The sequence below is a fragment of the Petromyzon marinus genome, chromosome 1 (assembly GCF_048934315.1).
Source record: "Petromyzon marinus isolate PM22_M1 ecotype Great Lakes invasive population chromosome 1, UKy_Petmar_22M1.pri1.0, whole genome shotgun sequence".
Lineage (NCBI taxonomy): Eukaryota > Metazoa > Chordata > Hyperoartia > Petromyzontiformes > Petromyzontidae > Petromyzon > Petromyzon marinus.
In genome coordinates this window covers 34,084,053-34,098,600 of record NC_133667.1, presented here as the reverse complement: position 1 = coordinate 34,098,600, position 14,548 = coordinate 34,084,053, and the positions used below count along the sequence as shown (strand labels likewise).

The following is a 14,548-nucleotide window of genomic DNA, read 5'->3' as shown; positions in this document are numbered from 1 at the left end:
AGGTGCACCAGTAATGACATTATTAATATATGGCCACTTCATCTCCCCAAGGCTGTAATTATAGACAAGCATTCGCATTCCAAATAGCTTAAAATAACTGTACTTGGCGATTTTTTTTTAAAAGCGAAGAAAAAAATCAATATCCTTGGTTCTTTCGGTAAAGTCACGTAGAAGGGAAACAATAAAATAATAGAAATATAAAACAATAAAATTCTCACGACGTTTCGACTGCAACACAAGCAATCATCATCAGGTGTGAAAACTACAGCAAGAAAATTTGAAAAAAGTAGTTTTCACACCTGATGATGATTGCTTGTGTTGCAGTCGAAACGTCGTGAGAATTTTATTGTTTTATATTTTTATTATTTTATTGTTTCCCTTCTACGTGACTTTACCGAAAGAACCAAGAATATGAATCCCTGCAGTCACGAAAGCTTTAAATAAAAAAATCACTATTACCTGATAAGGCATAATTTGCACAATCAATATAATATTGAAGCTAAACAGTCTCATAACACTCCTTTGTCCAGCAACATGCAAAAATAATATGACGGATGTTTACATAATTAATCGAGACATGCGGCTGGCAACATACCAGCGTTTGATTGAAGAGCAAGAGTTGCCTTTGCCACTCATCAACCCGAGATTTAATTGGTCCAACATATCGTGAAGAAGTTATGGTGGAAATATTAATGATGCTGTCATCCAAAAGAATCTGAATAAATGTGACAAAATATGTTCATTATAAGAGGTGCAAAAACATCACGCACGTGGAAAATGGGCTAAAGTCATGAAATAAAAGATCGTGTCTAATCAACAGATGATGTTTGATGTAATGTTGGGTCATTTTTTAGAACACAATATTTCTAGCGGATACAATGATTATTTTTTTGTTTTAAAGAAATAAGTACATTTTTTACATGTGACCACCATACAAACAGAAGGTATAACGTCCATAACATGTGGCTGATATGATAATTATTGCATAACTGTTCAACATAACATATACTCTCAATAAATATTACTTTTTTTTTATTTACCTGAATTTCATCAGTTCCTGCCAAAATAAAAACATCTTTTGAATCACGATGAGGCAAAACAACAAACTCTGCAGTCTTCCAGCCATCTTCAACCTGCAAAACATCCAATCTTTTAACAATAACAGTGACACTTTTAGTATGTTAACTACAGTTTCGAAGTATATTCACGTTGGTGGGTTAAGTTTAATTTAATCGATGTTTTAATGACTTTAGGCACTTAAAATGGGCCCCAGCCATATGAGAATGCAAAGGCAAGGCACCTTTTTAAGGATAGACTCAAGAGATGCTTCTCCAGATGCCTGTCCCGACACGTCCTGGATTTGCTCAGCATAATGGAAAACTTCCAGCTCAATAAGGCCAGCAAGTGTGAGTGGAGTCTCCTTATCCCGCAATGGAGCACCTATAATCTCTTCCAACATCTCCCAATGACGGGCCTTCAGGGATGGGTTTCTCAGGAATGCAACCACTGGCAGCTGAGTGCAGGCAGAGTGAGGAACAAAATTATAAATGTAATTAAATACATTGAGTTAATTTTTTTTAAGAATTAGGTCAACATTCTTGCAGGACATGCATATCAAATGTATATTTGGAAAGTATAAGACATAGCCTTGCAATTACATTACGTTGCTCACCCTACCTTTTCTCTGATAAATTCAACCTTCTTTTTCAACAGTGGAACTACATTATTTGGTGGCAGTCCCTTCTCCAACTGGTTAACAATCTTCGCATATTTGGCGACCTCACTGTTCAGTTGTTCAGGATCCAGGGTTTCAAATTGACACTGTGCAAACATTCACAAAGTAGGTGAGAAAAGTACATTTAAAAAACTAAAGAAACACATTACAGAATGCAGAATGACTCATCTGTGTCCAATGTATTGAAGATTTGCACAAATTATCTGTGTGTTTGAGACGTTGAAGAAAGTTATCCAGACATCGTAAAAATATGAGTTAATTATGCAGCAAAACAATATGAAACAACAGGCAGGAACATTTTTATGTACATTTAATGGTAGAATTAAAAAAGGCAGAGTAGCACTTCTGCTTTTAAGTACCTCCAACCATTCCTTGGTAAACACCTCCCACTCATCCAAACTGTCCCACATCATCTGTTTTCGCTTTAGTTCATCACATACTTCATTCAAAGCATCAAAATTTGTAACTTCCACCTGAAAAAATAAAATACGAATAAAAAATGTACATCACAAAAACAATAAAAAGTATTGTATGAACACACATGTTTAGTAGCAACAAAAATTGAAATACAATTAATAACAATTAATACATGAGTACATCATTTTAGAAAACACAGCTACTCGATTGTATAATTCAAAGGTAGCAAACCTTAAAGTTCTTTTGGTAAGCCCTGTACTGAAGAGCCTGCTGCTGAAATTCATCTGTGGCAATCATCTGTTCTTTCAGTATCTCCCGAACCTTTGTCTTGTCACTTGTAATATCTAAAATCATAGGGTCCTAAGGCACACAAAACAAACGTAATTTTTTATTGTTTAGGGTATACACTGTTTTAGACCCTGCCATAGGAATACATTTACAACATTGGCTCAGGGCCAGCAGTGGGAATGTCCACAACTTGACAGTCATCTGAGCAGACACATTTTGAATCCATAACTTTGTTGGTGCAGAGTTAAACAAGATAAGTAGCAAAGACAAATAATAGTTGTGAAAACATTTTGAGAATGACATACTAAAAAGAAATGCATGTGATTTTTGTTTCAAAGCTTCTGACCACCTTGTAAACATGTATGTTTCAGTTCTTACCTGAGCTCGCTGTTTTACAATCTTCACCTCCATATTAAGCTCCAAAATGTCCTTATCAAGATGCTGGCAGAACTTCTCAAGGTTGCCATCACGCTCGCCAACTGCCTTATCAATGGTGTTCTGGACAGATATGATGGACTGCTCCAGTGTCGAGTACACCACAAGGTCCTCCGGTGGTGTTGGCACCTTGAACTGCTCTATCAACTGATACATCTGCACGACAATCTGCATCTCTTCCTCAAGCACCTGAATCTGTAAAAGAAAAATATTTCCAGAGACAAAAAACATTGTTTTAAAACTGTTTTAAATCATAATCCATTATTTATCCACTGCTGGATGCATGCCTTCCAGAGCTGTAACAATGTCACGGTTGTATGATGCAACAATTCATATAGCTCCTGCGCATGAGGTGCTTTCATTGTCCCATCTCTGTGGTCATCGTTTTGGCGTGTTCCTTCCTTTGGCTACCACTCCATCGTTCGTCTTGATCACTGGCCATCACTCCTTGTCATGTGTCCTGATGAAGCTCACTCACTTTGCTTAAGTCAAAATAACGTCAAACTTGTGTAAATTATATAATCTATATGTTCCTTTCTGTTTCTCAGTATAAATTCCAAGCATGTATCTTCTCGTGCTTATTGCCACACGTTTCAGCTTTTGTTCCATTTTATTGATGAACTTCTACATTTCATTGAAAACCTAGCCCTAGCCGCCTTGTACAGTATTTTTAAATGGATAAAATAAAATCAAACTTAATTTAACCGTGTTATAATCAAGGTTCTTGTCAAAGCCGACATTTTGCAATCTACCATAACGTGTACATTTATGAAAGCAAGACATTTTCCTGCAGGTGCTTTTATGGCCACGGGCTAATGAGGATCTTCCAACATTCCTTACCCGGTCTTGGATCTCGTCAAGAAAGGTGAGGCTGTTGACAAACTCAAAGGTAGTGGAGGGTACTATCTCTAGCTTGAATTGCCCATCACGAGCTTCTGAAATGATGGCATCTGTCTTCTTTCTAGACAGCACTGGCAACAAGTCATTAATTGCCTGAAAGAAAAATCGGATAAAAAACATGAATACATTATTAGTTCAAAATGTCTAATTGTGAATCAACTATATTAATGTTGCCATCAATTTTGCTTCTAACACCCAATATCAGTATGCAGCACTGGCAGTAATTTATACAACTTTAATATCACAATATTTAATTGTCTTATATTCTGTTGAAAGACACATTTTAAATCTATTTTCTAAAAAAAAAAATCCCTCTATCTCACATTCTGACACCGCAGTGGTGAGGGAATCAATTTTTTCTTCAGTTTGGTTGCATCAACCAATAGCATCCCCAAATCTCTCCTCTCTTTGATAGCCACTGCATCCTTATGTTGTTCATGATATTTTGCAAGACTCTCTTCAAAGAAGGCCACATCTGCAAAGATATCACAAATGAAATATTTTAAAACCCAATTAAAGCAATGTTTAGTGAAATGAAAAATTCTTTGTTACAGAAATGTTCAAATACTGAGCTCATTAAACAAGACCACATGTGCAAAGCCGTTAAAATATTAAGAACTACTTCGGTGATACATTGCTAAATATACCATGCTCTTTGTTTTTGAGGGCTTCTAGATCCAAGCTCTCATTCTCTTTGTAGAAAAGCCTGAACTGTTCAAACGTATCAGCATATAGGCCAGCAGCATTAAATGCTGTTCGTATGACCTCCTGTATGAAACAAGAAATTAAACAATAAAACATTCACATGCGAAATCATCCACGAACACAAGATGTAATAAATAACATTCACGTAAAACTAAATTAATTTGAGAATGATAATACACATTTGTATTACTACTGAGAGACCCTATAAATGATTTACAGTAGTTGTATATAGCTTTAATATAGATTGATATCTGCATATTCTACAGCATAAACATATGAAGCATATATGTATATAAGTTATAAATGTTTCAGCTATCGAATCATGTACACATTTGTTCTTTTTGTAATGTATGTATTTAATCAACTATTTATCATACATCATTATTTTATTGTTCGATCTATTTATTATAACTGTAAATATGTCTTATCATATTCATGTTAATGTGAGGCAAACACATACATTTCTGTGCATTTCGAAGCAAATACAAATGTGTTTCACTGTGCGTCAAATCATATACCTGCACGCCTGCTATGATTTTATGGAGGTGTTTGTCATCTTGAAAAATGGTTTCTAAGCTCGGGCCCTCCCCACAGCTTTTTTCTTCACGCTTCTTGTTGATTATAGGTTGGGTGAATGCATCAAAATAGATGTCGGTGACAAGGTTGTCTACAGACAAAACTGTATCCTTGAAAGAGTCAATCACCACGGAGAGTCCATCCTATATTGGGCATATATATCATTGGCAATTAGTTGACAAATGTTGACATCCCTTTTAAAAGGCATACATTTGCATAACAATTCACGTAGGTAGAAAATTAATAGATCACGACGTTTCGATCGCAACACAAGCAACCGTCATCAGGTGAAACAAACACAGCAGGAGAACTGCTGACGTAGGAAAAAAAAACAAAAAAAAACAATCAGCAAAAGAGTGTAATAGATACCTGGAACTCATTCTGAGATGGCGCAAACATTAAGCTTTCGGGTTCCAGCATGAATTCTGTCAGGAACAAAGGAAAAACCTGCTCTGTCTCTTCTTGAGCAATGACAGCCTCCTGACAAGAAAAAAAAACAAGAGCAATATTCTCCATAGATAACACTTCGGTGTGTATAGCCATTTGATATCGCAAGACATGACAATAAAACGTGGCTAAATGAACCAACTGCTCTGAAGGCACCTTTTTGGTTATTGGCTCTTCTCTGGGCTCACAAGCCCAGGCTTCGATGAGTTCTTTTGAGGGTGTCTTCTGCAGCTGCTTTGTCAGTTGATTAAGGAGGGTGCTGACTGTGTTCACAGCAAGGATGTGCAGTGTGTTCACAATCACATAATCAGCCAGCCGGATGAAACTGAAAGGAAAACAGCCAGAGATTACTCTCTCCTTACATTTGACCATTACAAACCATGAGTTTAGAGTACTGTGTAATTTCTGTGCAATGCCTGTATCATATACTGTCTTTTATTCAAGTGTGTGCACAAACCAGGTAAGCTTCCCACAGTGTTTCCTCTTGTTTGCCTGTTCAGTGTAGCTCATCTTTTCAGGAGCATCTCCAAAGGGATCCAAATCGTACTGTGACTGAAACAAAATGCTGGAACCACCCGTCTCCGCCTTTTCATCGCCTGTAATTTCATACATGTAATTGTAGCAAAACCAGCAAAATATCCCTCACACTAAAATACCACAGTTAGATGTTTTGAAAACAATGTATTAAAATCCTGACAAAATGTATACTTATAAATGTAATTCCTTGCCTGAAAGCTCTGGATCATTGAAGTAATCATCAGGTGTGAATCCAGCTTCCAACAATGCAGTTCGACAAGCACTTCTTACAACCTCCTTTGCCAATTCACGAAATTCAGAGAGATGCACCAGAACCTGTATTTACAAAACACACCATCACATAATCTCATCTGATACGTAAATAGCCTCATTTGTAAAGTTAAACAGAAACATGTGGAACAGTAAGCATTGTCTGCCACGTTAAGACCTTGTGCTAACGATGACCTATCAATGTAAACATAAAACTGACCTCTTTCAGGTGGTCGACCTGGGTGATCATGAACTCTTCGAGTGTGTATGTCCGACCACTTTCAATCATGCAGAGTCTCATATTACCAACGCGGTGACACATGTCCTTCACATTGAGAAGGGCAGGTCGTAATGACTGTAAAATAAAATGACAAATTAAACAAACAAAAAAATCATTTTGTAAACGTTACGAACAGAAAAATAATAATCATGCCATAATAGACCATAAATATAATCAACATAAGTTTGAAATAAAACACTCACAGCATTGACGATAAACAGGTTTTCCTCCAGGGCTCTACGGCAGGCATTTATTTTTTTGCTCCGGACATTTTTGCGCCAAACACTGAAGGCCTTCCACTTGCGAAAATGGGAAAAAGTGGGAATGCTAAGCAGGCGTCGGTGATAGCGGTACTCCTCCTCCCATCGATCAAGGGGAGTGAAGTCCACGTCCCCATCACGTGTTAACAGCACGCCCTGCTCACTGATGGTGAGGTAGTTGTCCTTGTTGATTTGCTCATACGTGACAACTCTAAATCAATGAAAAGCAGTTTTGGATATTAATGTTAAGAACAAAAATAACATATATGCATCTATGATAATAGAACCAACATTGCATGGAATTTTCACGAGTAAATTGAATCTGTTACATTAGAACGAAGACAAAATATAGGAATAAAACTATTATCGATTTCAATGTTGTTTCAATATCTTCGTAGAATTCCATGAACAACAAATTCTTAACATGAGAAAAAAATTCAATAAGTAACTAAAAAAGCTTATCTGTAGAAATTCAGTGATTGTAAAAAGCCTCACTTCAGATTGAAGGCATCATATTTGATTGAGGAGCGAGGTGCAGCCGGCACCACGTAAACGTATCCCAGCTCCTTGTTCTCACGGATGACATGCGCGATGTCAAGTGGGTCACTGATTCGAGCGCTGATCACGTCGTCTGCGGTTCTGAAGGAGTGGCTTTGTGCCGGGGTGGTCCGGCTACGTACATTCAAAGGCTTCAGCTCAGTCCGAGGTTGTTTGGGTGGTGAGGGTGATGCTATCCTGCTATCCTCTATTCTCTGTTCAAAACACATAAAGTGGAATAACATTTGAAACACACGATTCAATAGCACAACATAAAAAAATGTTTATAAGAGTAAATGCTGTTCATGCGGCAAGAATATTAACAAAAAAATATTTGTGTATAAGTATTCTTAAGTTACAGATGTAATTGACATCCACCACAAAGCTTCTAAAATAAAATTTCAACAGCAGAGGGGTTTTAAGTAAATAATGCACTGACCTTTCCCTGTAGTCCTTTGGGAAGCTCAGGCAAATTAGGAACGTGTCCAGATGAACTGATGGACACGGAATCACTCTCCACATATTTGACTACATCCAGCCCTTTCCAGCCTTTTGCCAATAATGCCTCACGATTCTTCTGATAGATGTATTCAGGCATATGCTGCTGTTGGTACAATTTTAATGCTGGCTAAAGTGATAAAAAAACGATTAAGTATGTTAACACATCAAAAGCCTCGCGATAGTCAAATAAATGCTAAAATATTGACATTCAATACACTAAACATAGCTCACCAAAGGTTCAATTCTTGGTGGTTGGGCTCGAACTCGGGCTGCCTCTTGGGCCTTCGTCCGTCGTGGAAATTTGAGTACATGAGGCTGAGGAGCAGCCTGCATGGGAGCCCTGTGTACCATTCGTGCCACCAGGGCCGCAGGTTCGATGCGTGGCAACAGCAGAACCCGGTCTGCCACACTAAGTCCATCACTGCTATTGCTACTGGTGCCCCGAATGCTGGGTTCCACCAATGGTGTGCTGATGCCAGGAATTCCCACCCCTACGTGGGATGGGTTTTCCTAAAGGAAATAAAATATTGTTTAAAAATATGATACAGCACACACAAATATTCAGACATTGTTACAAAGGCATTTTATTTCTTGTTATATTTTTTTTTACTGAACCTAGTAATATTGTTAATGAGGTGTCTCTGAAATCAAATGTTATAGACGTTACATGAAAGTTTCATGAAACAAAAAACAGATCGAGGCCCTCATTATTTCTTATGGGCAATATTGTTTCATAACACTGTGTGATATTAAATTGGCAAAACATGGCTCAATATTACGTAGAGTACGGTGGAGACTTTACCAATCACAGGGAGGCAGACACAACGGCAGACAACCACTCTACTACTTATGGTTAATGAGATTTTAGATGCAGTAAGTACTGAACATGGCCAACATTAGGGATAGTACTTTAACATATTCAATACATGCTTGTACATCAATTCAGTGGATCACGTTTCAATAAAATACAGGTTACTTTTTTTTGCTCTTATATCCCAATTATATTTCAGTTCTCCTACGAGTCTAATATCATGAGTTATACATCTCCATTCGCAACTCCTGCAGAAATTTTTTATCACCCCATGTAAGGCAATGCCCCTTGGACGATGACATGAAGGAACTACTGCGTATCTATGGAAAAGAGCTTTATAGCTCATCGGATTCCTCCAGGATAAGTAAGTATTCTGATTCTGAACTACAAACTTTATTACAGTAGAGTCCTCTATCTCTCTGAGAGTCTAAGTCCTGACAATGGCCTCGTATCCACAATAGGTGGTGTGTACCGTCTCACATTCCCAACTATACAGATTTTAATCGCATGACATTCAAACCTTAATAGTTGGTACATTCAACATTCATCCAAACGTTGCGTTTTCGTGCAGTCATTCATGATCGGCCTGAGACCATCATCAAGTCGCTACGTTTGGAAATACGATGTGTAATTGCTGAAGTCCAAAATCTAACCAAAGACATCAGTGGTGCTGGCTAAGTGGATGGATATCGAGCCCGATATAAACGCCCTGGCGCCATCCAACTATCTCGGGCACATACCTGTCAACCCCTTTATCAGTTGCCTACCTTCTTACAGACCAATTCAGACCTCATTGGTCACCCCGTGCCCTTACAAAATATCAACGTTCATCCGACAAAATCCCATCACAAGGGAGAAACACAAATAAATATACATTTTTTTGCCCTTATTGAAACGGTTGTACGCCGTATAGACCTGAAAACTAAAACTTCCTGTACAAGAATACGGAGTAAACCTTGTGGGTTGACAGGTCAACACAAATCGGCGATCCTAACACCACTGCAGTGACATGAACCAAATGGAAACCTCTTTGGAATGGATGCAAGTGGACTTCAAGAGCCCATTATCACACAACCAAACGGCCACTGAGTATTAGTATACGAGCAAGAATACTTTCTGCATTCAAACCAAGGAACTCTTTGTCATGTGTGTTAAACTTTGTAATCGGATGCGCTTCGGGTAACCATGGCAACGGGTGCCATGGCTTGTAGCGGTAATATTTCACGCATAAGCAGCTTAACTATACCGCCTGAGAAAATAAATCGCAGACAACGTAGACTTACCATTCGCCGAAAGCTGTATCGCTATTATTTTTAGAACCTTTTTTTTAGCCAACAACAAAACAAAAAACTATGAAACACAGCCGCCGCATTGGTTTGGGGACTTCTGAATGTTAATGAAACTCAACAACTTTACTCGGGAGGGCGGGCGCGCAGCGCTGCTTAGATTTCCCACAACACATAAGCGCGCTGCCCGCGCCGGGATTGGTCAGCTCGCCCGAGCGCGTGCGCGGACGGCGACCAATCCCGAGCGGCGATGTCGCCCACTCGTGCTGGCAAATGTAAAACTCCGGCCGCGTCGTTGTTGACGTTACTAGGTGGGGGGGGGGCTACGCGTGTTGCCCTGGGCAACGGGGAACGCGCTGCCACCCACGTGACTGGAAGCCTTTGCCAGGTGAGAGAATGGTTCCCTTCAGGTTCACCACTGCCCGTCACTTATTGGCAGCTGTGCCAGGTTGAGAGAGGGTTTTCCCTCCAGATTCACCACTGCCAGTCACTTATTGGCAGCTGTGCCAGGTTGAGAGAGGGTTTTCCCTCCAGATTAACCACTGCCCGTCACTTTTTGGCAGCTGTGCCAGGTTGACAGAGGGGTTTAGTTCCAGATTCACCACTGCCCGTCACTTATTGGCAGCTGTGCCAGGTTGAGAGAGGGTTTTCCCTCCAGATTCACCACTGCCAGTCACTTTTTGGCAGCTGTGCCAGGTTGAGAGGGGTTTACCTCCAGATTCACCACTGCCCGTCACTTATTGGCAGCTGTGCCAGGTTGAGAGAGGGGTTTAGTTCCAGATTCACCACTGCCCATCACTTATTGGCAGCTGTGCCAGCTTGAGAGAGGGGTTTACCTCCAGATTCACCACTGCCCATCACTTATTGGCAGCTGTGCCAGGTTGAGAGAGGGTTTTCCCTCCAGATTCACCACTGCCAGTCACTTTTTGGCAGCTGTGCCAGGTTGAGAGGGGTTTACCTCCAGATTCACCACTGCCCGTCACTTATTGGCAGCTGTGCCAGGTTGAGAGAGGGGTTTACCTCCAGATTCACCACTGCCCGTCACTTATTAGCAGCTGTGCCAGGTTGAGAGAGGGGTTTACCTCCAGATTCACCACTGCCAGTCACTTATTGGCAGCTGTGCCAGGTTGAGAGAGGGTTTTCCCTCCAGATTCACCACTGCCTGTCACTTATTGGCAGCTGTGCCAGGTTGAGAGAGGGTTTTCCCTCCAGATTCACCACTGCCAGTCACTTTTTGGCAGCTGTGCCAGGTTGAGAGAGGGGTTTACCTCCAGATTCACCACTGCCCGTCACTTATTGGCAGCTGTGCCAGGTTGAGAGAGGGGTTTACCTCCAGATTCACCACTGCCCGTCACTTATTGCCAGCTGTGCCAGGTTGAGAGAGGGGTTTCCCTCCAGATTCACCACTGCCCGTCACTTAATGGCAGCTGTGCCAGGTTGAGAGAGGGGTTTCCCTCCAGATTCACCACTGCCAGTCACTTATTGGCAGCTGTGCCAGGTTGAGAGAGGATTTTCCCTCCAGATTGAAGAGAGTTGATTTGCCCAAATTGAATGAGCATCATCATCATTGCCAGTCATGATCTCTCCACTGCTGGATGAATGCCCCCGCAATGGCAGGATTCATTTGCACTACTCCACATACGCTGATCTTATCGCTCCGTCTCTGCGGTGGTCGTGCTCTCAGGTGTGTTTCACTCCTTTGGCTGCCATTCCGTCAATAGTTTCTCACACGTGGCCATCATCCCTTCATAGCGATGTCTCCTACCCAAGCCCACTCACTTTCGTAAACAGTCTGATTTGTTTAACACGTAGGTTTTCGCGAACAATATCCATTTTGACTTAAAACTTTCGTGACTGCAAGGATTCATATTCAAAAACGTTGTGGTTTTTTGCTTTTAATTTTCATTTATTTTTCATTTTTATATTCTTTTAATTTTCTATGTGACTTTACCGAAAGAACCATGAATATGAATATCATCCATAATAGAGGGTTTTTTTTTGTTTAGATCGCGTAAATACGTAAATACGCGATATAACCCCCAAAAAAACTCTATTATGGAGTCTCTGATTCACTTGCTCTATTAATGCTACTGGAACATGCCAAGACATCGCAAATCGGCTGTAAAACTGATAAAAGGGATGATAAAAGACTCTGTGATGCAACTCTTTAGCATATACGATTCCTGCCAATATAGCACCATTGTTAATTCTCACAAAGTGCTATCAGTAAGCACTCCACTAGTCTGCCACAGTCTCTAATTATATTAATGCCGAAAAAATATACGTGAGAAAAGAGTTTTATATAAAATACTTTTTTATAAATAAACTGCAGAAGAATAGGCAAACGTCTGACTCGTTTATTTCAGAGATATCAGATAATGCATCTCGAATAAGCTGGTACATTATTGTGGTAATATACTTTTATCACATCATTAGGTTATGTGCATGCAGTCACGTCACAGCCCAGTGCTCACACTCAACAATGCCGCCATCGGCCTATTTATCACGTTTATAAATTCACCGGAGAAGAAGCGGGCCTCGGTGTGTCATTATCATCATCATCATCGTCGTCGTCTGTTGCTCCTCATGTGTGATGCATTTCCATGCCTGCACATACGCAGTCGCAAGCACCACCTGCTTCTGTGCGTTCAACATGTTTTATGGGAATTGCTACAACTCCAGGGACTTCATTGAAGACATGCCCCTTAATAATCATTCACTGACGTTGGCATTTGAGTGAAGATAGAGGAACGAGTGGGGCGGAGAAGTGAGGTTGTTGTGCGGATGGAACATGTGTTTGCCATCAGAGGGTGTTAAAAGCTCTCAAATATGAGCACAACTGCGATTATTCATTTTTCACTTAAAATTTACCTCAATGTTCGAATGTTGTTTTTGTCTTGACCTCATCACTTGGCAATCGAGGGATATCTTTTTGTTGCCACGGGGACATGTGTGGACATCTTCATGTACACTAATATGGTCTGGAAACTTCTGGAAAGTTTTCTTTTGGCTTATGCAGTACAATATGTTTATTTTATATTTGCTACAAGGTCCAGGCGAGAGATGTTAGAAATGGTTCTCAAAAACGATTTCCGTACGATTTTCCTCACAATAGTCATGCGCAAAATAAGAAAAAATCTTGCATACGTTTTCCAGCGAATTGGGCATGTATTTTTACGACACGAACGAAAATTATATCTTCAAGCGTGAAAATCTGAACTTAATGTACACAAACAAATTTTGATTTAGAGCTTTTGTGACTGCAGGGATTCATATTCTTGGTTCTTTCGGTAAAGTCACGTGGAAGGGAAATAAAATAATAAAAATAAAACGTCATAAAATAAATTATTATAATAAAATAAATTATTGCGTCTTATTTTTATTATTTTATTTCCATTCTACGTGACTTTACCGAAAGAACCAATAATACAAACAAATTTGTTTAATTACTGAGGGCGTTCTAATTTTCATGGGAAGATTAGCCAACATTTTCATACAGCCCAGATGTGTTGAAAATGTAGCCGCACCATAAGTTAATCTCCCAGGAGTGATCGAAGCAATACAATGATTCCAGTAACATCATTCATATCCCTGGATAGATGTAGGAAGTATATGCCAATACTTCAACCACTGTTAAGGAATATTCTTAGCTCTTTCGGTAAAGTCACGTTGAAGGGAAACAATAAAATAATAAATATATTTTATAAAAATATGAATGACTGCAGTCACGAAAGCTTTAAATCACTGTTAAGGAAATCAAAACTCAACACTGTCTCAACCACACCGGAAGCATGAGTGCAGTGTTCAATTTGCCTCACCACATAAAGTGCGCCACATGGATACAATATTCAACTTTCATTATTGGAGTGAAAAATGAAAACAACTATCATCCATTGACCACATTTCCTTGAAAGCAAACTTGAAAATAAAAATAAATACCCTCAGTGGAGCGCTGTAAAATGTTTGTTTTAATATCTCCCCTTTCAGTCTGTCAAGTGAGCTCGAGATAGCCAATTCATTAAATTAATGTTTACAAAAAAGACTTAGCATTACTCTTGGAGGCAGCTTGAGAAACTCGTGACCTTACTTGCATTACTCAAGGACTGACTCGGAGAAACAACAGAATGTGATCCTGCAACATGGTGCCTGGGTCACCCCCCTCCCACTCTTTCCGCAGGGCACGCAAGGTTAAAGGGCTCAGGAAAAGACTGCTCATTATAACCTTGACAGCAGTGCTAACCTCCAGGAAAGAAGGAAGCTTGTTTTAATGTTGTGAAATCCTGGTAATTTCATGCTCTACCTGATTTGCGAGTCAAAAAAGGAAACTCTGGCGTCACATTTCCTTTGAGAATTAATTATAAAGCCTTATCATGTTGCTCCGCGCCCATCAATATGTAAGTAGCGCAGGAGAGCCTCTCGGACTTTCAAATAGGCAGCACATTGAATACAATTATGTTAAATACCATTGTGAGTTTTAAAGTTTCTGAAAGCATCGAAGGGTACATTTTCAGTTTTGCAAGCCTCATCTCAAATACGATTACATCTAACGGACAATTGAAACACAACAGCCAATTAAATTCACGT

General features: G+C 39.8%; 1 protein-coding gene across 1 annotated transcript in view; it reads right to left on the bottom strand.

The window, feature by feature from the left end:
* The window catches only part of DNAH6 (dynein axonemal heavy chain 6), a 75,324-nt gene extending 65,201 nt beyond the window's left edge, over nt 1-10,123 (bottom strand). The window contains exons 1-21 of the mRNA XM_032950246.2: nt 9,962-10,123; nt 8,099-8,377; nt 7,806-7,994; nt 7,325-7,581; nt 6,773-7,040; nt 6,510-6,644; nt 6,232-6,355; nt 5,961-6,099; nt 5,660-5,828; nt 5,426-5,536; nt 4,999-5,199; nt 4,423-4,543; nt 4,099-4,250; nt 3,716-3,868; nt 2,819-3,070; nt 2,384-2,512; nt 2,095-2,208; nt 1,678-1,821; nt 1,301-1,513; nt 1,041-1,133; nt 596-715 (exon numbers count right to left, since the gene is read on the bottom strand). Coding sequence (XP_032806137.2) covers nt 596-715; nt 1,041-1,133; nt 1,301-1,513; nt 1,678-1,821; nt 2,095-2,208; nt 2,384-2,512; nt 2,819-3,070; nt 3,716-3,868; nt 4,099-4,250; nt 4,423-4,543; nt 4,999-5,199; nt 5,426-5,536; nt 5,660-5,828; nt 5,961-6,099; nt 6,232-6,355; nt 6,510-6,644; nt 6,773-7,040; nt 7,325-7,581; nt 7,806-7,994; nt 8,099-8,377; nt 9,962-9,964 — 3,366 coding nt within the window. The 5' untranslated portion in view covers nt 9,965-10,123. The remainder of the gene's footprint in view (nt 1-595; nt 716-1,040; nt 1,134-1,300; nt 1,514-1,677; nt 1,822-2,094; nt 2,209-2,383; nt 2,513-2,818; nt 3,071-3,715; nt 3,869-4,098; nt 4,251-4,422; nt 4,544-4,998; nt 5,200-5,425; nt 5,537-5,659; nt 5,829-5,960; nt 6,100-6,231; nt 6,356-6,509; nt 6,645-6,772; nt 7,041-7,324; nt 7,582-7,805; nt 7,995-8,098; nt 8,378-9,961) is intronic.
* Nucleotides 10,124-14,548: the final 4,425 nt, after the last annotated feature.